This window comes from Lissotriton vulgaris, chromosome 6 (assembly GCF_964263255.1).
Source record: "Lissotriton vulgaris chromosome 6, aLisVul1.2, whole genome shotgun sequence".
In the NCBI taxonomy this organism is placed as follows: domain Eukaryota; kingdom Metazoa; phylum Chordata; class Amphibia; order Caudata; family Salamandridae; genus Lissotriton; species Lissotriton vulgaris.
The window spans coordinates 781423883-781450216 of record NC_141694.1 but is presented as its reverse complement, the minus strand read 5'-3'; the positions used below and the strand labels follow the sequence as shown (position 1 = coordinate 781450216).

Below are 26334 nucleotides of genomic sequence, written 5' to 3'. Positions count from 1 at the left end.
CCACGCCGTCTCCTGGCGCAGGAATATGTGATGGTCGGACTAGGACACCGCAGGACGTGTCTTCAGGTCAAACGGATTGTGGGACAATGTTCATAATGGAAGAGTCACCAAAAGGCAAAAAGTTCCGCTTGACCCCGGGAGCCGGCCGCCTATGTCGGGGGTGATCTCAGGCCACACCAGGGCAACAAGACTTGGGGAGGGGGTCGGCGCCATCACACCGCCCCTCGGGGGCCTCCGTCAAGCGGTTCAGGGAGGCACCGCATCACATTGATTTCCAATGCAGTCAGGTCCACAAACAGCCCCCACTTACTTTGAGAATAGTGAAGCTGCAGCAGGTGCAAAAAAACTTCATTCTCTATTGTATTCCGACCGCTGGTTGGTGGAGACATTTTGACTATATTCTGGACCTGCGTTGTCGCGTAATGCGTCATATGACGCGCCGCGTTAGCGCACCCGGAAGTGCTCCGGTGGGCAAGGCGCAGCTTCCCGGAAACGATCCAGAGCGCGGCGCGCAGCGCGTAACGTAAGCATAACAGGTCATGTGACTTGTTAATAAAACTTTTCATTGGTTCATTTTACTTTTGTTATTCTAATGATGAAAGGCTTGGTCATATGACCTAAAAATAACACTTTTCATTGGATTGAAACATTTTTTTTTCCCAAACGATGAAAGCCCCACCTTTTTTTTTCTCACTCGGCAATCCAAAAAGGTTCCGTTAGATGACAACAGAAGGGACAGGCAACAAGAACCATCACTCAAAAAAGGGGAGGGCAATATATTCCCTACCGGGTCACGTTGAGGCTCCACCGGAAGTCATCGAATTGATAGTCTACAGTGTTTCTGGATGTTTCAGACTGAAGCTGGCGTCAGCATGAGAGCACCACCATCCCGTAGCTTTGTCGTGGCCATTCCGCAGGCAATCATGGCAGCCGCTCCCCACCGGAAGCCTGCGGGAGTCGGGCCCCCAAGACTTTTGTAGAATCTTCAAGGCTGAGGGGACGCTTTCGAGAATAGGGCCCAAGCCCTAGCAGACAAGCGTCCGAGTTCCAAGGTGTCCCAGGGCCATTTTAGTGGACCAGGCCCAAATCCGAAGAGCCGGCCGCCATTTTAAGAGTCCTGTGGCAGCCGCTTATCACTGCACCGCAAGAGTGGACGCAATCCAAGTACATGGTGAGCGAGACGCTGTAGCCGCAAGAGCGGGCGGTAAACAGCTAAATGGCGGATGAGGCACAGTGCAGCAAAAGCGGGCGGAAAACTGCTGATTGGTGACTGAAACGGTAAAAGGGCGCCCCACTACAGCAGACGAGCCTCCACCTGGGGAGGCCCGTTCACGAAGCCTCCCCCCCCCCCCCCCCCCCAGGGGCGCCCCACGCCGTTTTTCGGTGCAGCATTGTAGGATGCCAAAACCAGTGCGGCAAGTAAAGGACATCACCTGGGTGCCGTCCAGATCTCGGCGCGTTGTGCTGCCTTCGGACTATTCGCACAACAGACCGCTACTGACAAGCCACAGTGCAGGAAAAGCGGGCGGAAAACCGCTGAATGTCAAGGGGGTGCTGTCCAGATCTCGGCGCGTTGTGCTGCCTTCGGACTATTCGCACAACAGACCGCTACTGACCATTGTTGCTGTGTTTAATTTTTTTTTTTATAACGTGTTTACTGTTTTTGGTGCTTTGTATATATTTAGAAGTTATTAAAGTGTTATAATCCTACTACTTTGTTGCAGTGCTATATATTTTTAATGTGACACATAATTGTGAAGACTTTGATGTACAAAAAGGCATCCCTGGAATCTTCCTTTTCAGGCTCGGTCCCACACACCCTCACAGTGAGAATCCCCTCCCCAATCACAATACAGGATCGTTATCAGATAGTAGGAACGCGTGTGGTGTGACGGATCTCATGGGGTGGGGGCCTTGATCTACTGTAACTCCTTTGAAGAGGGGTGATTCTTTACAGTTGAGGCCATAAACTACATCCGCAGGGCTAGGTGATAGCCTGAGACCGGCCTGGACAATCAGACACAAAGGAAGAGGAGTGTCAGAGGGTGCGGTAGTGAATAGGGTGAAAGGGAGGTGTCGGGCGGACACAGGGTGTGATTCTCAGGGAAGAGCAGCGCAGATGGGGGGAGGTTTATGGCCCATGCATAAGAGAGAGAGCGGGGGTGACCAATGCGTGGGGGAGATGCTTGCGAGAGTGGGGAGCCATGCTGAGGATCGGCGGCGTGCAGAGAGTGGGTCTGGTCAAGGCATCTAAAATGGCTGCCGTGCACGACAAAAGTGTGGCATTGGAAAAAAAGCAAGAGGGCGCAGACAATGTTTATCAATACGGATTAATTTATAACAATTATTTTTAACAATATATTTACTCGCAGTGTCAAAATGGCGGTCAACACTTCCTGATTTCCTTCGAATCGAACGTTAACAGACGTCACGATCGGCGTCGTGCAGACAGTGGGTCTGGTCAAGGCATCTAAAATGGCTGCCGTGTACGACAAAAGTGTGGCATTGGAAAAAAAGCAAGATGGCGCAGACAATGTTTATCAATACGGATTAATTTATAACAATTATTTTTAACAATATATTTACTCGCAGTGTCAAAATGGCGGTCAACACTTCCTGATTTCCTTCGAATCGAACGTTAACAGACGTCACGCAGCAAAAAAAAAAAAAAAAACGCTAACGTGCAGCCGCTGGAAGACAAGTATCAACATATCTGAGCATCCTCAGCCACCCTCAGAAAACATAGGGGGTCAGGATACGTCTCCCGTACCCCCTTATACCCATTTCTCACATTGTTTTTCCTCCATCTTGTAATTTAATTAAAACGAAACACAAAATGGCGAATTCCCGTTTCGCGTCCCGATTCGCTACCCGGTTCGCGAACCGGAAAGCGCTTCTTCCGCAAAAAATCAAATTTTTTTTATTTGCCCCACGGGACCCTTTAATAACCCCAACATCATTCCTAGGGGGTCAAGAAGGGTCTACCTTGCCCCCTTTCATTAAATTCTCCCTTCGTTTTTCTCCTCTTCTTGTCTCTCGATCCTACCGAGAGACAAGATGGCGGCCGCACCGGACTGTTTAGAATGTTTACAGACACCGGAGAGCCAATCAGCTTCGCTTCGCAAAGCTCCGTTACGCGAAAAGTTCGCGAACCGGAGCGCTACCCGGGACGCTGTCACAGATATATCTGTTTTTTAAAATGTTAATTTCTCAAAATCCACTGGAGCACATATATTGAGACCCAGCAAAGGCACATCGGGCTAACAGTCCCTATAATTTTGCCAAGTTTCGTGCAAATCCATTCAGCTGTTCGAGCTAAAAGTGAGGCCAAACGCCCTATTGAAAACTCAATGTTAAAAACGCGTTTTGGGACCCCCCTTTTTTTCTCGGCCCCCCCTTGACAAAACCCCCCCAAATTTTTAGGGGCTGCTCAGAAACAAAATGTGCCATTTTCCTGAAACTTTCAGCAGATTCCGTCCACAAACGCCAAAGTTATTAGACATAGAATTTTCAAAAGTCCCATAGAGAAAAAAATCATACACCAACTTAGGAAAATGGAGAAAACATTCTTTAGAAAAAAGTACACCAAAACAAATTAAATCCATTTAGTACAACCACTGTTATGCAATTTTAAAGTTTTAGGAAAGTATAAAGCCTAAAAACACAAAGCGCCACTTCAGTCATATAATCATACAATACCGGGGGACATTCACAAGTTCAGGCTGACCGAGATGGAGCATGTTCTGGATACAGGGACCTGGTTAGTCCTGCTGAAAAAGTTCCCTTTCCAAAGTCCATTGTGAAGATTTTTCTTCTGGGGGGAGGAGCCTGCGAAGAGAAGGGGTAGCATTATGGATAGTCATCGTTGGGCAGCATGGGCTGTCATCGCTGTAGTGTGAAAAGCTGGTTGAGCATTGCTTATGTTTGTTGCTGGAGTTTCTCATTGACGTTCACTGTGGGCAGTCGCTGTAGCATAAAAAGTCAGATTCACTGGACCTTCATGTTAGTGATCTTGGTGGGCGGCACAGTCTCAGAGAGAACTGGCATGTTCGTAGTACTGAGGAGCCCAAAACATCAGGATTTCACTTTTGTTTGTAGAGGAGTGCAGTCTGATAACAGCCAAGAGTCCAGGACCTAGGGCAGCACATCTTGGAGCTCAGGGACTCATTCTAGTAAAGGCCAGCTGGGCTGAGGCAGGTCCAGTTACAGGTCCAGGCAGGTCCATTTGCAGCAGGTCAGCTGGACAGTTGAAGGGAGGCCACTGGCGCTTGTTGTGTCCTCGTAGCTCAGAACAGGATGTCAGCCAACTAACCTTTGGAGTCACTCAGGTTAGTTTGTGATGAAGAGACCAGGTCTAGCCTAGCTTCTCTGAGAGCAGGGCAGGCCTCTAGGAGCAGGTCAGTCATTTGGGGAACAAGGCAGGTCTAAAGCAGAAGGGCAGTCCTCTGGGGAACAAAGCAGTTCTTCTTCTGGAGTGTTCACTGATCCAGGAGTGTACAGAGAAGTGACCCAGGAGGTCCAATATTTGCACCTGATGCCATGTGAGTGGGGGGGACACTGTCCTTCCCGTTCATCCGGTTCTGGAAACCTTTTCCTTTCTCCATCAAGGCTGAAAGAAGTCTGGGGTGTCAAAAGACAGGTGTCAACTTCCTTTGTGTGTTCTGGAGGCAGGCCCTTTGAACCTTAATTGGTGCAGGGCCCTGCCTGCCCCTGGCCCTCCTAGCAGGATGGCCCTCTCCCAGCTACAACCAAGTTCTATTGTTCACTGTCTAGGTTCAATATGCATTCCTGATGGGGGAGCAATTAACCGACCCAGTCAGCTGTTAACTCCTAGTCGGCCTCAGAAAGTTTAAGGCAGGAAAATGACAACTTTCTATAAGTAAACAGAATCTGCCCGGATGGATGTCAAGGAGATCAAGATGCACTACTGTAGTGTCACTTGAATTCCAAGTGTACAATAAAGTAATCAAAATGCTTTTTTTTAACTATCCAGTTTTTAATGAGTGATCAGTGAATCATTAAATTTCAACTTGAGTTCTCAATCATGTTCATAATAGTTTACAACCAAAGCGAATATTCAAACTCTGCTTTATTCTGTCGATAGCAAAGTTTCCAAAAGAAACGAGGAAATGCTTGACACAGCATGGCGAATCTGGTAACAATAATCATATCCTTTCCCAATGCATTTGGGAAGGTTCTTGCCCTTCATCAGGGATTCTACAATAGCAATAGCGATAATAACTATAAGTGTAACAAATGAGTAGTTCATAAACATTCATCATTTTGTAACAATGCTCATACAGAAGAACAGACAAGGCTCTGAAAATGACGTGTTAGATTCAAACCTAAGCAAAAAGTGATAAAGGACTGATGAGAAAAGAAATCAAGACCAAAGTGATTATATGTGCTCGAGTGACCAACCATCAAACACTAGTAGTGTAGGAAAGGAATACCAGATAGACCACTAATGCCACATAGCCCACGTAGGTGATATTAAGATAAAAGTGAAATTGGACGACTGGAATGGTGTGTACATTAGTGAAGAGTACATGAATAGTATGACTAACAGACCGTTACCTCAATGGGTTACCAAGTCATACAGAGTGCGGATAAATTTTGATTAGGAGCCGGAAGTGGCTGTAAAATTAAATCAGTGCCGATATGGTCAAATATTGACATGTGTGTCCAGTGTATAACTCAAGAAAAACGGGCGAAAAGAATTACCTTGATCTGGTAGGATAACGGAGTCAGTGAACTGTCAACAGAAGGGAAAACTAAAGTGAGTACGACTCTGTGCTGGTGTTTAAATCGGGTCAAACGTACTCATTAAAAATTATGCCATAAAACATCTGTCAAGAACTTACCTAATGAGACTTGTGTAAACTACCTATCCGAAAACGTCACCAGCAGGAGTGAAGTGCGCGGGTCCCGGCAATCAAGGTAAACCTTTGCCGTACGCGTGGTACATCTATATACGTAAAAGTGCATGGTCATAGAGATAGGACTTAACGCCTTCACTGCGGGGCAGATTCCCCTGCTGTGCTGGGGGTCTGGGGCGCGCACAGTGCCCCGGTGCTCATGACGAGCTCAGCTCGTCATGAGCCACGGTTCTCGTGTGCTCATGATGAGCTCAGCTCGTCATGACCACGCCTGTTCCTTAGAACGCCCAGCACAGCAGGGGAATTAGACCCGCGTGTGAGCGTTCTAACGGTCATGACGAGCTGAGCTCATCATGAGCACACGGGAACCGTGACTCATGACGAGCTCAGCTCAGCTCCTCATGAGCATGGGAGGGGTTAAACTCAGGTAGTCAGTCTCTAAGGGTAATGAACAGAAGAAATCTAGAGCAAGCAGGAAACCATAATGTGCTATACAAGAAAAGGACGTGTAAACACAAGAACAAAACAATATAAATCAAGTGCTGTGAAACTAAAAAAAAAAACTTTCTATAAGTGACATTTTCAAAATTGTAAAATAAAATCCAACGTTACCATTAAAGAGGCTTATAAATTACAACTCATTTGAAACCAAACAGTGTACGTCTACATGCTCTCAATCCAAAGTTAGCACTTTGAATTAGAATAAGGCACCTAGTGTTAGTCAATGAAAGAGATAAGCTTTACAGTAGTGAAGAAGGACTTTGGGAATTTTCACTACCAGGGCATGTAAAATGAAAGCACACCTGTGCTACTTTTTTAAGTACAATGTGCCCTACCCTTTGAGCCTTTAGGACCTACATCTGGGGTGACTTATATGCAATAAAAAGGAAGATGTAGGCCTGGCTAGAGGTTTATTTTGACAGGTCGAAATGGAAGTTTAAAACTGCACTAAAGGCTCAAGTGGCAGGCCTGAGACATGTTTCAAAAGACTACTTTAGTGGGTGGCACAATGAGTGCTGGTCCTCATTAGAAGCATTTAATTTACAGGCCTTGAGTATCATATCATACTTAGGTCAATTTTGCAATTTTTTAGGACAAGAGCACTGTAACACTGGTTAACAGAGGTAAAGTGCACAAAGTCCTAAAAGCCAACAAATATGGGGCCAGCAAAGGTAGGGAGTAAAGGCAAAACATTTAGGGTGAACCTGCAGAGAGGGCCAGGTCCAATATTAACTAATTCTGCAGACTCTGTAATCTTGTTTCCAACAGAAATACCTTCCCCAGTTTCGTATCCAGGTCCGCCAATATGAAGTTCTTCTTCATCATGGGCTATAAACTGGACTTTTGATGGTTGATGATCAGACTCAGTTATTGAAGTGTTGCACACACCTGCTCCACACCAGATTGCACCTTTAAAAGAAAACAACCAGAAATAAGCCAATCTTCTTCTGAACATGGACAAATGTTAATACCTTGTAGTTGAAGGCATCCTTTGACTGGGGCAGTTAGCTTTGTAAACATCCTTGGTGAGGAAGGTATGCCAAATGATAGGGATTTGCAGAGGAAGTGACCTTCTCCTACTGCAAACTGGTACGTCTGGTGGGATGGATACACCAGTCTATGAAAGTAAGTGTCCTACAACTCTAGAGTAGCCACAAAACCTCCTTTCGACAACAAAGCTATAACAGACTGCAAAGTTGTTGTTTTGATTTGAGTTTGAGAACTGGACCCTTGATGACGTTGTCCAGTGGGTAAACAGTGAATTCTAAAAAATATCCCTTGCTCTCAATTTTCAATACTTACTCGTCTTGAAATATCTTTTTCCACTTTGTATAAATACTCAAAATTCTGCCTCCACCCTCTTCCACCATATAGTCAGGATTTAGGATGTGGTAGGATTTAGTAATGCAATGCAGTAATTTGCACTGCATTGCATTACTCAAGATTTATGGAGCCACCCAGGCCACGCGAGGTGGTCTTATGTGGCTTCATAATTCTAATTTTTCATTTGCATTGCTCCTGCGCCACATTTCGTGATGCAAAAGTGACACAAAGGGGCTCATAAATATGCCCCACAATCTATCAAACATTAGTGTCTTTACCTGAAGTGCACTTGACTCGTTTTCAAGAGTTGGGGACATTCGGGAAACACGCAGACTACAAAATTAATTGGGGGAAATCAATCCTATACCCAGTGGGAGGGACCCTTGAAGCACAGGATCACCCCATGGAATTACAAGTAACCACAGAGGGTTTCAAATTCCTGGGAATATACATATCTACAGACACCTCACGCAGCCACACATGTAACATCCGTAGGGTGGTGACAGAATTCCACGTTGATGTGGAGAGATGGAGAAGGTTGCCCCTCACACTATTGGGTAGAGCGGTAATGTACAAGATGATTACGCTTCCCAAGCTTCTGTATAGCATGCACAACACTAACGACAAGATCCCGGAAGATACTTTCAGGGCGATAGATAGTGAGGTGCACACGCTCCTGTGGGATGAGGTGCAACCAAGGATTGCACTCAACACGCTGCAACGCAATCAGTACAATGGTGAGGTAGCCCTCCCGGACATCAGATCCTACTACAGGGCAGCACATTTGATAGCCGTAAATGAGTGGGGGCACTTGCCGTGATCACACCTGACTTATGCACTGGCACACGACCAATTTAAAGTGTGCTCCCACCTGCACTATATATATGGAGGACAGGAGTCAGACTTTGGCTGCCAGCGACTCAGAGGGCCCTGGAGGCTTGGAGGGGAGCTGAGAAGCAAATGGGCTGGCATAAGAAAGTGACAAGGCAAACCCCACTATGGGAAGGCAGGCGTCTATCGGAGTTAGGGAAACTGAAGGGATTCAAGGACTGGGATCTGATAGGAATCTCTACGATCGGGGATCTAATAAAGGATGGGTCTTTGATCTCGTTTTCAGCCTTGCAGCACAAATATCAGATGGGGGATAGACAAAGGTTCAAATGTACACAAATGAAACACACATGGGAGGCTGAGGAATTAAATGTTGCAGGAATCCTCTAATTCTCGCCGCTAAACTGCAGACTCCTGCAAGGCAAGATTCCAGAGAAGGCCATATCCTGGACCTATAAGACCCTCATTAATATGTTCCGGATAACCTAGTGGTCCTGAGGGGGAAATGGGAGGATACCCTGGGAGATCTGGAGGACAGAGATCGGGAGGCGGCCCTGATGTACCCAAGAGAGGTGGCAATCAAACTGAGGCTGCTTTTAATTTTACTCAAAATACTATATAGAACATATGTAACCTGGTCCCGTCTTCACAAAATGGGACGGGCAGAGTCCCCTGGGTGCCTCCGCTGTAGACAGAAATAGGCACGTTCATTCACACCTTATGGGAGTGCACGGGTATGCAAAGATATTGGGCCAGAGTAGTGAGGGAACTAAGTGAAAATTTAGGGGCTCAGCTACCAATGGATGCTAAATATGCATTGCTAGGTATACCTTCCAACATTGACTTACCCAGACGTAGTCTTAGCCTGTGTAATCTTGGGATGCTTGTGGCAAAAAGATATATAGACAAAAAATGGGGAGGGCCAGAGATTTCGACCTTAAGAGATTGGAAAATGGGATAGACATGTACATAGGGGTGGAGTAAGGGACATATAGAATGAGACGCTGTCAGCGGAAATTCTTTAAGATCTGGTGCCCCTGGGTTAAATATTATGGACTAAAGTTTCAGGGAATGGGGGGGTACAAAACGTTTCAATGCCTTAGGAGAAGAGAGGCCCTACCACAGTCGCTCTGGGGGGGGGGGGGGGGGGGGGGGAGAAGATCCCATTGGAAATCAAATGCCATATCCATAAGCAGTAATATTTCAAGGCGACAGGAAAGGAGTATTTTCTGTAACCAAATGAGAAATGTGGATTGCCGGTTGATCAAATCTGTACCTAATGTGAAATTGATGTGTCTTGCTAATTACGGAAAAGTTTCAATAAAAATATTCAACAAAACAATTCACCTATATGAGACTAAATTACAGGGTGAAGAGTTTACAACAAAACTTGGAATTCAGACCCAGCACAAACCTATTTGCGCAGGGGTCATACATTACTCGTGATCGAGGTATTAGAAAACAAGGTGCAAATCGGCCTTCTGAAGAGGATCTTAACACATGGGGTGCCCCAATCTGTGACTGTGAGTCCACCCTCCATAACACACGAGTTTTTAATCCAGACCGTAAATTGGGAAAGCTGTCACATTAAGTGTTGGTGCCCATGCACTGTTGCTGGGTCATCCTAAAAAAGTAAAATCAGAGTGGAAGAGGTTAAATCCATGATATAAGATCAAGGATCAATAAGCACGTCTGTAGGCAAGTTAAAAAGGGCATTGACTCCTGTTCCCAAGCTGCTAAACTGGCACCAAACTTCTTGGAAGAACTAAACATTGATCCATCTCTGTGTAATGGGAACCAAGGCATAGTGATTCCTTTGTTTGGGTGGGGACACCAGAACTCATTTTCTGGGACCGGACTTATTTTTCATCATCAGACTCTGATCCAGAGCAAAAGACAGACAGGTGGAAAAGGACGGAAGACGTGAAATATATGTAGACAGCACAAAGGGAAATAGCATGGGTGAAATAGAGCCCAAAGAGCTGAGATGAAGAGACAAGTGCAGGGTGGTTTAAGAACGGGACATGGGAGGAACCAAAATCAGGCTGCTTTTGAATTCAGCAACCCTGGCATTTGGCAGTGCCTCTGCAGGGCTTAATTTGAGACGTAGCTGCAGGTGGGGCCAATCAGCACTCTTTTTTGTCCAGTGGAACTCATTTGTAATCATTTGACTTTGACTCAGAGTAAGTGAAAGAAAGGCAGGAAAGGGAGAAAGAAGGTGGAAGAGAAAGAGGGAAATCAGTAAAAAAGTGAGAAAGCAGAGACGAAAAGGAACCTTCCAAGAGTGAGCTAAAGGAGCAGGAAGAATATGTTAGTAGAAGAAAGAGGCATGAGGTAAAATCAAGATTACACAGCCTTGGTATTCAGCAACCGCGAGAGTCAGCAGAAAAGCAGCAGGCTCCTACCAATAAATGCCCCCACCGCATTTACAGCCAGATTCATGAAGCCGGAATGCCGGAATCGGCTCGCAAAAGGCCAGATTCTGAGAATCTGGGGGCAGATGTATCAAGATACCATTTTGCACTTCTCAAATAGCGATTGTTAAGGAATCGCTATTTGAGAAGTGCAAAATGGTATGTATGTAGAATTTCGCTATTTATTAGCGATTCCTTAAAATTCCTTAATTGTGATTAGCAAATTGCTAATCGCAATTAAGGAATAATTTCCCATTCATTTCTATGGGCCAGGAGCCCCATAGGAATGAATGTAAAATTATACTCAATTTGCGATTAGCAATTAGCTAATCGCAAATTGAGAATAATTTCAAGGGTGCAAGGGTGTCTTAAGGACACCCTGCTGCACCCCTGAATTTGATATGTGTACGCATATGGCGCACATACATGCCCTAAGGGCATGTATGAGCGTCATATGGCACCTTTAGAATTTTAAAAAAGTGCTTTTTGAAAAGAATTCGCCAATTACCACCAACTACAAGTTGATGGTAATTTGCGAATTCTTAGTCAAAAATCGCAACACTAAAGGGCTTAATACATTTCAAATAATAAATTGCATTTTGCCATTTCTTAAAAGCCTCGCAATATTAAGGAATCGCTAAATTTGCGATTCCTTGATATTGCGAGGCTTTTTGCATGATACATTCCAAATCCCGTTTTATTTGTCGCAAACGCTGCTATATTCCGAATCACAGCGTTTGTGACAAAAAAAACAGATGATACATCTGCCCCCTGGCCCTTTGCGAGCGCTATTTTTGCATTTGGGATTCATCATCCCAAATGCAAAAATCGCAATTCTAAAAATCGCTAAATTGGGAATAATTGCATTTAAGGATTCTCAATTTGAGATTCCTTAAATGAATTCATGAACCATTTTAAAATTGCGAATTTGCAATCTGGGGCCGCTATTTACCATGAAGTGTAAATACGTGGTAAATAGCGAAAACTTAGAAAAATGCACTTTAGTGCATTTTTCTAAGTTGTATGTTACACACACACACATGTCCTTTTGACATGTGTGTGCGCAACACCTGTGTACATTACCATTTCAGGGGTGCTACAGGGTGTCCTTTGGACACCCTGGCACCCTTGAAATCGCATCCTTATTTGCGAATCGCTATTTGCTAATCGCCTTTAGGCCCATAGGAATGAATGGGGAGTCATTCCTTATTTGCGATCAGCAATTAGCAAATTGCAAATAAGGAAGCTGTAGAAATTGCAATAAATATTGCGATTTCTACATGAATCCCGTTTTGCGAGTCTTTAATAGCGATTCCTTAATAATCGCTATTAAGGACTCGCAAAACATGACAATGATGAATCTGGGGGTTATTGTTTTACATACCAAGCACTGGCCGTAGGTGGACCTCTAGGGAAAACTTTGCACTTAAAAAAAAAAAGAAGCTTAATGTAAGTTCACTCTCCTAAATATAAATAGAGCGCGATCGCTGTGCCTGCAATCGTAGAACGCCCTCAATGAATCGTTGGCCCAATCCTAGCTTTCTCTTTTAAATGTGTTCAGGAATTTGAGCACTAATAAATCACAGCACTTCATGGTGAAGTAGGTATGCAAGCAAGCGTGGTCTCCGGCTGCAAGCTGCACACTACAGTCAGATTTCAAGTAGCTGAAGGCACACGACAAGCACAGTGTGCTGTATCAGGGATTAGGAGCCCGGTATAGAAAAAAACACAATCTGAAAGTCCTGATCACCCTTAGTTACTACTAGGGGATTTCTAATCACAATTGGTGATTGTCCTGTAGGAACAGATGCCCTAACTGGTAGAGGGCATGTAAAAAACAGTTTGTACCAGTGTGTGCTCTCGCTCGAGTTAATAGCTAATGTAGCCGAGATCAGAGCTAATGGAAATATGATCGATTTTGGTGGGGTGACCACATTCTTCTTTCACACGCCTGGAAAGATGAAACAGTTCTTCAAGGTCCTTTCAGGTGACTAACTCGTCTGCTCTAGGATAGGGATGGTCGCCACAGCTGTGCCTGCCAGATTTTGCGCCTCACAACATACGTTTTTAGTAGGGTGGAACTCGATTTCATGGACTAATGCAGAATGTGGCGAAGGGTGCCTGAGACTCCCACATCTCAATGATAGTCATAGGCCTTTTAGGCTAAATGGGGGTGCCCTGTTTGGTAGGGGCAGCCCTGCACATCAGATGCAGCAGGGGCAGTGCTTAATTTGTGAAACAATACGTGCCAGGGCTCTTGTCAGGAGGCCACTGCAGCTTGCACCACACACTGCCACTGCCATGCTGCCAACGATAGTAACAACACAACTACTAACATCACACTCCTACATGTGTGACAAATCAGACTATTCCAGGCCCCAAAGCTATGACAATGGATTGGACAGCAGGTAATAGTGACTTTAATGTATATTGAATTAATGATTAACTGTTGTTGTGGTCATCTCTAAACTAGCCAGACAGTGCCACCTTGTGGCAGACTGTCACAAGCACCAGTGTTGACAATTAAGTGCTGGGCCCAGCACTGGAAACCACTGGCTCAAATTAAGCACTGTGCAGAGGCAGAGGCCTGCATTACACCCATGTGGAATCACAGGACTTGGTTTTTGAGTTTGGAAGACACTGTCAGTAAAATCACTTTAGGCCTGGGGTGCAAAAAAAGCTGGGCCTCATAGAAAATATTTTGTTGGTCTCAGTAAAATCTGTTCTCATAGAGCCCTAGAAAACATGGGTGTGTCTGTTTGTTCAGTAACACACAATTTCACATTTTCTCCAGATTTTTTTAATCATTTGCCATATTTTTCTAAAGCAATGTGCAATGACTTGGCCACACAGTAGGTTATGCTACTGATTCAGGCTGTTTTGTAAAGCATGGATCATAAATTGTTCCAAATAGTCTTTGCACCTGTTTTATGGAAATTACTTCCACTTACCACCTGCCCACAGAAGGTGATAATGGCAAGTACAAAACCTGGGTGAGTGCAAGTTCAACTCAGCTCCATGTTGCCCCCAGGTCTCATATGGACGCATGTCATTTCCGATCCTTTTTTCACCTTTTTCCAGAAGTAACTGAGGATCTAAGGTGCTGAATAGGCATGCTACTGATGGGTGGGTACCATTCTGCGCAGCCAATAAAATCTTGCAGCCGGGAGTTTGGAATTTATTAGGGTAAAAAATTGCTCCTAATATGAGTTTTAGGAGAATAACATGCAGGTTTTGGTTTGAGCTGGTTGAAATTTGAGCAATTTCCTTTGAGGAAATTATATGAAATTCCAAAAATAAGGAAAACATGCTTTAGTATGTGAAATGCCGACTTTAAACTGTTGCACTGTTTTTTTGTGCAAATTGCATCCTTGAGTCCAATTTTGGATCAAGGACACAATTCATGCGAACAAAGTGCACAACCACACATTATGCAAATAACAGCTATCTATCTTTGGTTCATTCACGTTTGTTGAACCTGGCCTTTTCTGCAGGGTCCTCCCCAAACGTTTTGCCTTCCTCCTGCTACTTTTGGCTGAGTTCGTTTTTATCGGCTTTAGAAATCTGTGCATTTTACCACTGCTAGCTAGTGCTAAAGTTCTTGTGCTCTATGCTTAAAACATGTTAGAGTGGCTTATACCCAACTGGCATATTTATTTTATTATAAGTCCCTCGTAAAGTGGCACTTCATGTGCCCAGGTCCTGTAAATTAAATGCTACTAGTGAATCTGCTGCGCAAACATGCTGATGAAGGGTGATACCCTGAAACCGGTCCTAGGATGCTTGTTTCCTGTTCAAGGAGGACCTCGCCTGACAGTTCGAGCAAGGCTGTACCCATGGGGAGCAGGGTCAAGACTGAATCGCATATGACGGGGTCCAAACTGAAAATGGTATGGGGAGCAAAAACCGATGGATTTAGGCCCAGAACTCTGTACTGGAGTGAATGTATGACGTTGTTCAGCACTCTGTCCATCAATTGTTGTTTTTGCACTTTATAAAAGTGAACATTTCTCTGCTCTTACAGCTCTGTGTGCCTGCACCCAGGCACGGTCCGTGCCGGGCGTTATACTGGGGCGATGACGTCAGGCAGTGGAGGGTCAGGGTGGGGGGTTGTAAAATGTGGGATATGGACCATTAGAGGTAAGTACCTAAAAATATAAATAAAACGAATTTCGTTGCCCACGCTGCATTGCCAAATGTGATGCAGCGTGGGCAACGAAATTCGTTTTATGTATATTTTTCGGTACTTACCTCTAATGGTCCATATCCCGCATTTTACAACCCCCCACCCTGACCCTCCCCTGCCTGACGTCACCGTCCCCAGTATAACGCCCGGCACGGGCCGTGCCTGCCTGCACCCAGTCTCCAATTCACTCCAATATTATAACAATTGCATTTCGAGGTTTAGGAATGTCATGAAGAACATTCAGTTTATTCTTCCATTTTTTCGTCCCACCTTTGTTTGCTTGGTGCATGAAGAATAAGATGCAAAAAGATCTTTAGTTCACGTTTGGTCTAATTACTTTGTGAATGTAAATAACAATTAAAGAATACTTGAAAACTGTTACTACATGCCTGCCTTTATCATAGTTTCACTACAAAACTATGTATTTGTTTACCGTAGCGTACGGCTCTCAGAAAATGGGGGACTTCTTTGGGCACTGGAAAGTCCAAAAGGTTTTCCTTGTCCCCCCCAGAAATTTAGGGCCTCATTTATGAGGTCCCTTGCGCCATTGAAACTTCATTTTTTGTGAAGTTCCGTGGCGCAGAAGCCTGCTTGATATTTATCAGGCAGCACTAAGCCACTTTTTTGGCGTACTGCTGCCTGATAAATATCCGTCCCTTTAACGCAGTGTACTGCGTTAAAGGGGCGTGCAATAGGTGTTGCTGGGGGCATTCCCAGCAACATCCATGGCCTTTTGACACTGCCCCAGATTTAGAAGAAATCGTAAATCTAAGGCAGTGCCAAAAGCTTACGCCTCCCTAAGGGAGGCATAAGGGAGGCGCAACGGGGAGAAATACCTTTATTTCTCCTCGTTTTTCATTTTTCTATGTGTGCTGCATTCTGCAGCACAGATAGAAAGAGGAAAACCCTCTTGTGATTATTTTTGACCGGAGAGGTTTCCCTTCCTGTACAAAAATAATCATCCCGCAAGGCCGGCACCCTTGCACCATTGTGCAAAGTTGCCTGCGCAGGGAAAAGGACAGGAATGCGCCATATCTTACAGATACAGCGCAATCCTGCCCTTTTCTTTGCAGTAGGTAAGCGCAGCAGGAAGGCCTGCTGCGATTCCCCACGGCAAAAGCTCATAAATGAGGCCCTTAGTGTTTCCCACGCCCCAGCTTGTTAGCATCATTTTTGCTTTCAAGTGTCTCGTTTGCGCAAATCATATCTCAATAAAAGACATTTTTTGCTCGAACCATTATCCTGCCAATATCTCAAGAGACTTTTGCACCTGAACTGGGCAGTTGTGTGAATAAAGTCTCATGAGATACGGCCAAGCCACACTTCACTCTTGAAGCATAAATTTATGAACGCTTTATGGAATTTTGCAAAATTTCCCAGGAGAAAAATATGTGATTTCCTTAATCCCTTGTTACAAATCATTCTGTTTGTTAGTGTGTGGTGTGTTAGATTGATAGGGTCAATAAACCGAATTGAGACTACAACTCCCAGAATGCACTGTTTCTGCTCAGACAAGACCAGGACTGGATATCGCATTCTCTGGTGTCATGGAGTCCTATTTTCCTCTGCCACTGTGTCTCTACCACATCAGTTTGTCGTGCTCCATCCATTTTTCTTCCTGTGGCAGAGGTTGGCATTGTGTTGATTTTATCAGGCTGCTGTTTTTTGTGGCTAACTCCGAGCACTAGCATGCACCTACGGTTCCCAGTACCCTCGCATGGTTCAGCGTTGTCCTCAGCTTCGAGGCCAGCCGGGCCGCAGGCATCCGCCAGCTGCTTCCTCGGCTGTCCGTGCTCTGTACTGACCGCCCGCCAGGTTCCGGGGTGGGGGCTCCGGCAGCAGCAACACAGACCGCGCCGGCGCGCGCCTGCCTGTCTGCTAATGGTATTCTGCTCAGGTAGCCCTGCAGATCAGGGCTCATTTTAGAAATGAAAGGCTGTCGTTTACTGCATCTCCTCTGACGTCAGGACCGGTCTTTGGGATCACCAAAACAAGCCCCGGCAGCCCCTGCTCCCAGCGATGCCAGCGGCCTGCGCCTTATCAAATGTATTATGACACAATGTAAACAATGTCTGCATTGGCGTTGGGACATATTAGGCCCCTGTGAACTCATTCTTGCGGCATATGTGTACAGGTCAAATCTGATGGCGAATGGATTATAATTTATGTTATACTAAGCAATATATGTGTATAAAAAAACACGTGTATTGTAATCTGGATTGTGTCCCGAAGGCGCGCTACTGTGTGATATATGTTGCCAGGTAGATGGTCGCGTAGGACGTGAACTTGCCCAGATGGTGGTATTGTATCCTCGTGATTTCACTGTTTCTTGGCATGTGCTTAAGGACAATGCAAGACAGGCAGACAGAAATGAAGGTAGATAGATAGACAGATCGATCGATCGATAGATAGATAGATAGATAGATAGATAGATAGATAGATAGATAGATATATAGATAGATAGATAGATCTGTGTATCTGCCTCTTATCTATATATCTATCTCCTTTGTAGCCATACACGGATGCATGCAGGCACCAGCCATCCTGCCTACCAGCCTGTCGGCCTTTCTCCCGCCCTCTGTGAGACTATCCAGCTGTATGAGCACGCGCAGCATACTACTTGCTCCATTCACATACATACGTTGTTCTTATATGTGCGTACACGAATGCGCACACTCAACTAAACGCGGCAATTCATTTTGCGAAAATCGAGCGCAATGAATCTTGTAAGCATATCATACGATTAGTCACCGTGCAGTCTTAGCGTTGTGTACACACACAAGCACGCACGTTTACAAATGCGTGCCCTCACGTAGGGGCGTGTGTGCGTACAGAAAGGTCACGAAAGAAGGCTATGGAGGCATACGTATGGGCATAGGCATGGCTCTCTGGTCAACCGTTTTAATTTAACGTTGTAATTCGTAATTCCCTTTGACGCTGGTTTGTTTTCCATTACCCATTTCCAGGCAAATTTACATATTTCGGCAAAAAGATTTAACATTCCAGTGTTAGAGGTGAAACAATTAGAATGGGGGCATTATTATATTACACGGGTCTCTGTTGGAATGTGCATGTGTAGGAGGCACATTGTCATGTAATATTACTACTTCTTAAAAATCGAATCGTCTAAAATTCAATGTGCCCATCAGACCAAGACCTACATGGATGATGGATAGACGGTCAGACGGATGGATGGACGCATGAAATGTATCTCTACGTGCATATGTTTCTTTAATCATATATGTGCATGTGCATGCGTGTGTATAAGTATCTTACTCCTGTCATGTATTGACAAACGGAAAATCCTTCGACATCCATTCATTTGCCTCACGGATTAGGACATCTATGAACGGATAAATGGATGGATGAGGAGTGGAATGGGTGAGTGAAGGACAGATGGGCGGACGAGCTCGGGGATTGGTGATGCCTGCATGCCTGGAAACATACACGGATGCATGGAGAGATGGATGCATGGATCTTAATAGCGAGAGCTCTTCCTGCGTGTGTGTGTGGGGGAGGGGCGCGTGATTCTTAAAGATGTGTCTACGAATATTTGCGAATACCGCCGTTTTACAATTTATACACAAGGGCCACATTCTTCAAATTTCTATAATTCTCCTGACACCAAAACATACATGGCTGGATGGTGTACGGATAAACAGATATACTCAAGCATACATGTATGCATGGTGAGACAGATACATGCATCCACGTATATTCCTAGATGGGTTAATTTAAGGGTACTTGTCTTTTGGTGGGGTCCCTGTTTTTTTGTGAGAGGTGCATACGTCATTTACTAACAGAAATTATTTCAAAACACAATAATGTACCTGACAGAATAAGACATACATACATGGATGGCTGGATGGATGGGGGTGGGTGTATGGGTGGGGGGTGGCTGGGTGTATGGGTGGGTGGATTGATTAAAGAGCTTGTGCGTAGGGTGTGTGTTTGTGTGTTGCATAGACATGTGTTCAAATATGTAGGCATATGTATTTTCATGTATAATGCAACTATTGTTTGGAAATGCTAAAAAAAACACAATTTAACAAAAAAAGGCTCCAAAAGACAGATAAAACATATACAGACACAATGTTGGGAACAATTGACTGCTCACATCGGCATGGGAAATTATTTTGACGCTGGGAACGCACACACTATTCCTCTCGACATATAAAAATACTGTAGTATTGTGAGAGATATCTGAAATAAGCAATTGTTTTGAATTTATCATCTTGAACTGATCAGTCCTGCCGAAGAGGGAAAACCATCTGACAGTCTGCTGAAAAGAGTTGTGCTGAAAAAAGGCAGTTCTCAACCCCACCCATAGCCTGACTTAACCCTGCTGTCAGGCTACCCTCAGTAACGGGTCCAATGGATCACACAGTACACTGCTACCAATCTTACAACAGAGCCAGTACCCCACCACCCCAATCCCGGTCACAGGGAAGGCGTCCTTTCTCTGTTGTCCAATTACAACACCCCCATCCCAAAATCATGTAGGACTGAAACCTGCTCAGATGGTGGCCGTGTATTCCCATGAACTTACTGATCCTCTGAATGCACTTGAGGGCCATGCCAAAAATAGATAGCTATCTAGTTAGCCAGATAGACAGACAGACAGACAGACAGACAGACAGACAGACAGACAGACAGACAGACAGACAGACAGACAGACAGACAGATAGATAGATAGATAGATAGATAGATAGATAGATAGATAGATAGATAGATAGATAGATAGATAGATAGATAGATAGATAGATAGATAGATAGATAGATAGAGAGATAGCAGCTCTGTTTAGTGAGTCTTTTCCTCAGTACAAGAACTTGTTGAACATTGTCTGTAACCATGCTTTCTACTGTCACCCAACACCATAATGCTATACACAAAACAGGTCCACTTGTTTTAAAGAGTTTATTTCTCTGTGTACAAAATCTGTCTTCATTTATCAATGTGTGCCACAAAATAGACTATCACGTACAACAAAATACAACATGTTGTTCCCTCCATTTCGTTCACCCCCACCCACACTTTTGAAAATCTCAACACTGTTTTGGCAGTTCAGCAGCTAAAAATAAAGTGCTATCATGAAGCAATACTGGAATGTCTTCACTTCACGTGTGTGACATGCACCACATTGTTCACAGACTAGAGAGCCCCTTGGCGAGAGAGACGTTGCCAGGCTGGGGGCTTAAAGTGCTCACGTTTATAAACATGTCCTCCACAACTTCACGACATAGACCCCTTCCGGGACAGGCACTGGAATTCACTAGATTGTCTCTTTGTGCAATGTCACCAAAAAAAGAGGTGTCTTCTCAGACATCGCTTGGGGATCTGGAGCGAAAGGACACTTTGGACTGGAAACAGCCACAGAAGAGGACCCACATGGCCCTTTGGATCTCTGTGTTTCTGTAGGCATAGATGATAGGGTTGATCATAGAGTTGTATGTGGCTGGCAGCAGAGTGGCGTATGTGTACACCGTAGGATAGTCATGGTCGCCCACCACACAGTAGATGGCAAAGGGCAGCCAACTGGCCCCAAACGTCCCCAGGATGATAGCCAGCGTGGACACCCCCTTCTTGGTGGCCACATAGTGAGAGGCCGTCAGGAAGTGCTGCTGCAGGGCAATCTGGTGGGCGTGCCTGCAAACAATCTTGCAGATCTTGATGTACAGGTGGAGCATTAAGGTGAAGATAAAGAAAAAGGAGGCGGAGAGGAGAGTCACATTGCTCTTTGTCAGGGGCCGGACGATGCTACAGGACGAGCTGTCCTCCAGGCAGTTCCATCCCAGGATGGGCAGGAGGCCCAAGCAGATGGAGACCCCCCAGGTGACGATGAGCATGAGGTGGATCCATAGGATGGTCCTCTCAGAGTAGTAAGTCAGTGCATTGTAGAGCGAGAGGTAGCGGTCCACTGTGATGGCCAACAAGCTGCTCACTGACGCAGTGAAGGAGGCCACCAGGAAGCCAACCGTGACCAGGCTGACAGTCTCTGACTGAATCACATACTGAAAGACAAAGTTCATGATCAGGCCGAAGCCTGCCAGCAAGTCCGCCGTGGCCAGGCTACCAATCAGCACGAACATGGGGGTCCGCAGGGTGGGCGTATAGAAGATGATGGCCACCACTATAGCATTCTCGCAGGCGATGATGGTGCCGGAGATGCAGAGCATGATGTCCCAGGGGTTGATGCCCAAGAATGGGAAGAGAGAGGACAGTTCCAGGGAGGAGTTGCCATCACTAGCCTGGATCCAGGGCAGGGGTACCAGCGCTTCGCTGTCGTTGGCGCTCTCATTCATCTCTTACACGCTCCTGGAGAGGAAACAATGATACAGGAGTTAGATCACCACAGTAATTCCAGCAAAAAAATACATACAATATATATGTGCAACACCCATCAGTGACGCCCCAGGCAATTCAATCTGGTGATTGTGTGTGTTGTATATCTATGTTATAGAGCTGAGGCAAACCATCAGAGCTTCATAAAGAAACAGTTATTATGTTCTAAAGGTCACAACATAATTTTGTCAACATGGAGTTGGAACGGTTTGTTTAGATACATAAATCTCTTTCATTAATGTGTGCAAGCATGTTTTCGTTCAGAGCACGCTAAAAAAAAGAAGGACTTGTAAATATAACCAAGCCTTTCCTAACACTCCCATTTATACGGATGTTGCTTTTAAAATGAAGTACACATCCATGTAAATGCCTGACTGCTGGAAGAAATCAAACTCTCTTAGTTCTCATGTTCCGAAACGTCTCATCGCACTTCAAATGATGCTATAGCTCTGGCGCAGCTGTCCATGGTGCTGAAATACACCACCCTCCCAAGGACTCGCATACAGTGCTCTACTGCAGGGCACTTGATGCCCAAAGCAGATGCTGGTCAAGGGGGAAGCATCGCTTCCATCACTCGGTGCAACCCCCACAACCCGATGGTGGATGTTACAGATGTGGTGCAGTTAAAGGGCACGGAGCTAGCAACTGCTCCGGTGGATGCAGAGAGGTGATGTTCGTTGGTTTTAATGCCTAGGTGTAAGGGGTTGTTACCTCTTCTCACGGCAGGGCAGCTGGTTCATGGGGGCTGAGCGCCGGCTCCGTCGCTGGCTCGGGGCTCAGAGCTCTGTCCCCTGTCCGGGCTCTGCTCGCATGGGCTCTGGGACTCCTGTGCTGCAGCCGCGGCGCTCCTTGGAGCAGGTGTCAGAGCGGTGGAGCTGGCTGTAGTGCAGCTGAGCTGGGGAGAGGTGCTGCAGTGTGTTCTGCCAGCCGGGGGCGGAGCAGAACCGGCGCGGGGGGGCTGTGGGCGAGGACGCAGTTGATTGGTGCAGGCGGTGAGGGCGGAGCGTTGCCGGCTGCGGGAGTCCGTCTGTTCTCACGTGTATCCCCTTGCACGGGGAATGTGAGCAGAGACCGGCGCTCTGACGTCCAGAGCAGACCTGTTGCTGCATGGATGGGTCCAGGGGACCCCTGTGAGCTGCGCTCATCGCTAGGACTAGCGTCAGTGCCCCCACTGCCTGTCCCACGTCTCACTAGGGTGCTCTTCTGGAGCACGCCCCGGGTGGTGCAGGCTGCCTCATTCTTGGCCAGGACTAGCGTCAGAGCCCCCGCAGCCGGTCCCACCTCTCACTTGGACGCCGTGCTGGTGCACGCACCGGGTGGTGCGGGCTACTCAGACTGCCTCAGAAGCACGTCATGTTTACATGCATCTGAGTCCCATGAGGGGGTGTTCACTCATACTGGGGGCCGTTGAGTCGGCGTGGTCAGCCTGCTGTTGGCGTCTAGGTTGTCTGTTAAGGATCATGGACTGATGAGCCCATTCGCCTTCATGCAGCATCTCTTCAGAGTCAGGCTCTAGACGCCCCGTTATGTGCAGTAAATGAGGACAGAGTGATACACCGAGTAAGATAAGGATCTGAACAAGTAGCGCCTTTCCCCGCCTTGATCCTGTAAAACATGCTCAGTGCTACACACAGATGAATGTATCCGGCGGTCGCAGGTGTGGTAGCCTGGCGGCTGCCCTCTACTCTACACAGTCTGTTCTTTCTTCATTTTTTTTGCACCATAATTCTAGACTCATTAGTCACGATGCAAAGAAATAAAAACACACCAGGGGCATAGCACAATGCACCTTTGTGGCGCAGCGCAGAGCACCACGCTTGTTTTATGTGTATGCAGGGCTTAAAATGCATACATTTAATCCAATAGTTCTTGAATCCAAATATTCAGAAAGTAACCCTTCAGGGCCACTGAAATTATGTGATTGTGCGTTGATTTTCACACAATTATAGATCTACCGCATTTGCCACATGATCCATAATCTGCTGCATTATCTGCAGATTTCAACAACAAAAAAATCTTGCTCAAACGGTTCATAAGTTACTAAAAATGCAGTGACACGTTGCAGCAAAGCGGAAGGCCCAATTATAAAGGTTGACTGGTCACCTTTCTGTTGCTTATTTCTATATTTCGGTGTTAAACTGGTACTAATGAGGTGCAACCAATGCCCAGACAGTGTTACCAAGTTTTAAAATGCTGACGTAATAAATTAATGCTGTTATAAAATGCTCCGCACCATGCTGCATAAGTAGCCTTTGATTGGTGCATAATTTACTCAACCCTGCTGCATAATTTTGGCACATAATTCCAGTGGCCCTGCCCTTAGTAGACCTCCAGCAATTCTTCAGAAAAGATGCAAGTGCAGTTCCAGGTCTTGCATAGTTTATGAACATGGACAAACTTCTGAGATTTATATTGAAAAGGTATAATGTTTACAATTCAGATATTTCATTGCCAATGTTAAAGAGATCCACTCTCTCAGTTTGGTTTTTTCACCAGGAGTATTAGGATTTTAACAGTGTAGTTATCACGCCGTCCTTCAAATTGAGGACATGCCTTCGAAAATGAAGTAAGTATTCCCTTTTTTCACTATTGAAGATAGTCACATTTTCCCCGAAATGGGAGGCTGGTTCTCTTTAATGAGCTGAATGGAACTTATAAATCTTATGACACTTTGTAAAACCCAGTGTTTGCCCTGAAGAACACTAGTCAATTTTAGAGGTCACGAAACACGTGTTGGCTTGGCTTTAGTATTTAATAACATTTTCAATAAAATATTTGAACTGTAAACATCAGCTCTCTTCAATGCAAGCTTCAGTAGCTTGTCTATGTTTAACATTTCTCTGAATTAGTGCTTTATTTTCAGGTAGAACAGCAAAAGAAACAGCGGGTAGTGGTTGTCTCTGTTTTTGAGCTGTGCTGCCCTATGTAAAACACCAACTCAAGAGAAATTTTGGATTAAAGGAGTTCATTTTGTGCTGTACACGGGGGAATAAAACAGGCCCATAGCTCTGACCCGCACCATAAAATCTCAACATGATATGGCCCCTTAAATTTGAGGACTCGTCAACATATTGCATATGCAGCTTCCCATGTGCAGTATGCTTACCTGATACTGTCAGTGGCAGAGGGGACATTGCCGTGGATGCTGGATGCATGAAATATTACTTGACGAACATACTTTTCAAAGGCAGCATACTATACTTCTGTTACTTTTCACCTCTTGGCTCTCTTCTCATAATCTGGATTTATTGATCATAAGAAAGAGGTAACTGTATTGCTTCTGACTGGTAACAATAGGAATTCTTAAACTCAGCAGTCCCTGAATGAGACAGATGTATGAGTTACTGCACCATTAAGTGGCACATAAAAAAGGAATCAATCACTCGAGGGTAGCTGTTCCTCAAAGAAGAGTGGACCAGTCCAGTCGCAAGAGGTACCAATGACAGGAACTCAGTTGAGGAGTGTAAATTGGAGAACTCCTAAAGGTGGAATTCCTCCTTGTTGATGAAGTGCCCTCACCCACCCAAGCGGGTGTCATGCTTCATCATTGGACACTCTTGACAGGGTGGACAGGATCAGGAGTATTCTCCTTCTGCTTATTTGTAGTGCTCATGGTGATATCAAATAATGGTTTCAGGTTAATATGTTTCACGCCTCTCGTGGTCCTTAGTGGATCCAGTGGCGTTTCTTCAGGACCGTGCAAAAGTGTACAAAGTAGAGAAAAATATAGGGGTCTGGGACAGCAACACCCAGTAACCCTATATTGATACCTAGATTCAGGTGTGGTTGGGGTGACCCTGCCCCCAAACAAATATGACCACTCAATTTTTGAAATCCTACCCCAGGAGTTGAAAGTGACGGCTTCTTCGGCTAGGAGCGCAACCTATGGAAGGGAACATTGACCTCCTGTTAAGCGAGGTAGTTACCTGCCCTCCACTGCTCAAACGCCTGTCCACCCTGTCAAGAGTATTCCCCTTGACCAATTATTTACCATTTACCCTTGTCACCAGTTTTTTTACACAGATCCCAGAATAAAGTCTCTCCAGGGTACTAGTGTGATATTTTTAACCCACCTAGCACTATACCCCGGCGAACACCCATTACAACGATTGCATTGCTACGCGGTGCTATCGCAACGCAACTTTTACATCGCAGGATCCTTTGCATCGCATGCTTTTACCATGCATGCTGTAACACCGCACTGACTTTTTCAACGCATGCTATTACAACGCTATAACAGCGCACTGACTTTTAATTGGCATGTCGGTAATGGGAAGCGCATGTGCTGTAATGCTCTAATAATGCTATACTGCTAAGGTATTATATGCTATGCAAAAATAATCAATAAATACATGGTTTTGATGTTTGCGTTCATGCGTCATTTATTGGGTCGTCACGAGTAATGGAAGATGGCAGGGACAGCTCCATTAAGGTACACTTATAGTGATGAAGGGAAGCGATGATGGAAATATGAATCTGTCTTTCAAAATGCTCTAATCATATAATAGTGTTGTGGCATTAAATATAACTCAGAATATATCATTTTCTTTTTTAGAAACAAATGAGCTAATGCTCTAATAATGCAATGGAATACATATTTTAATTACATGCTTTTTGCATTTTCTCCAATAAATACATTAAATATGACATGTATGAAAAAATAGGTACAGTGCAATGACTTTTAATTGGCATGTCGATGATGGGAAACTGACTTTTAATGCTTGCTATTGCATGTACACAGTCCAGCGATGAATGGAAATATGAATCTGATTCAACCGATGTACCCAGCAGATCCTGGTATTTACGTTTTAAATATTAAATAGGAAGGTGCCGGCTTTAGGTGACAGGTGACAGATG

General features: G+C 45.2%; 1 protein-coding gene across 1 annotated transcript; it reads right to left on the bottom strand.

Annotated features, from left to right (window-relative positions):
* Nucleotides 1-20045: 20045 nt before the first annotated feature.
* GPR6 (G protein-coupled receptor 6) lies at nt 20046-22342 on the bottom strand. Its single transcript, XM_086925270.1, has 2 exons — nt 22189-22342; nt 20046-21450 (listed from the first exon to the last, which is right to left on the bottom strand). Exon 2 carries the CDS (start codon nt 21435-21437, stop codon nt 20454-20456), a length of 984 nt encoding a protein of 327 aa, XP_086781396.1. The 5' UTR covers nt 21438-21450; nt 22189-22342; the 3' UTR covers nt 20046-20453.
* Between the last annotated feature and the right edge of the window lie 3992 nt (nt 22343-26334).

Excerpts from the sequence above, each read along its gene's own strand:
- GPR6 (XM_086925270.1), bottom strand. The coding sequence starts at position 21,437 with ATGAATGAGAGCGCCAACGACAGCGAAGCGCTGGTACCCCTGCCCTGG.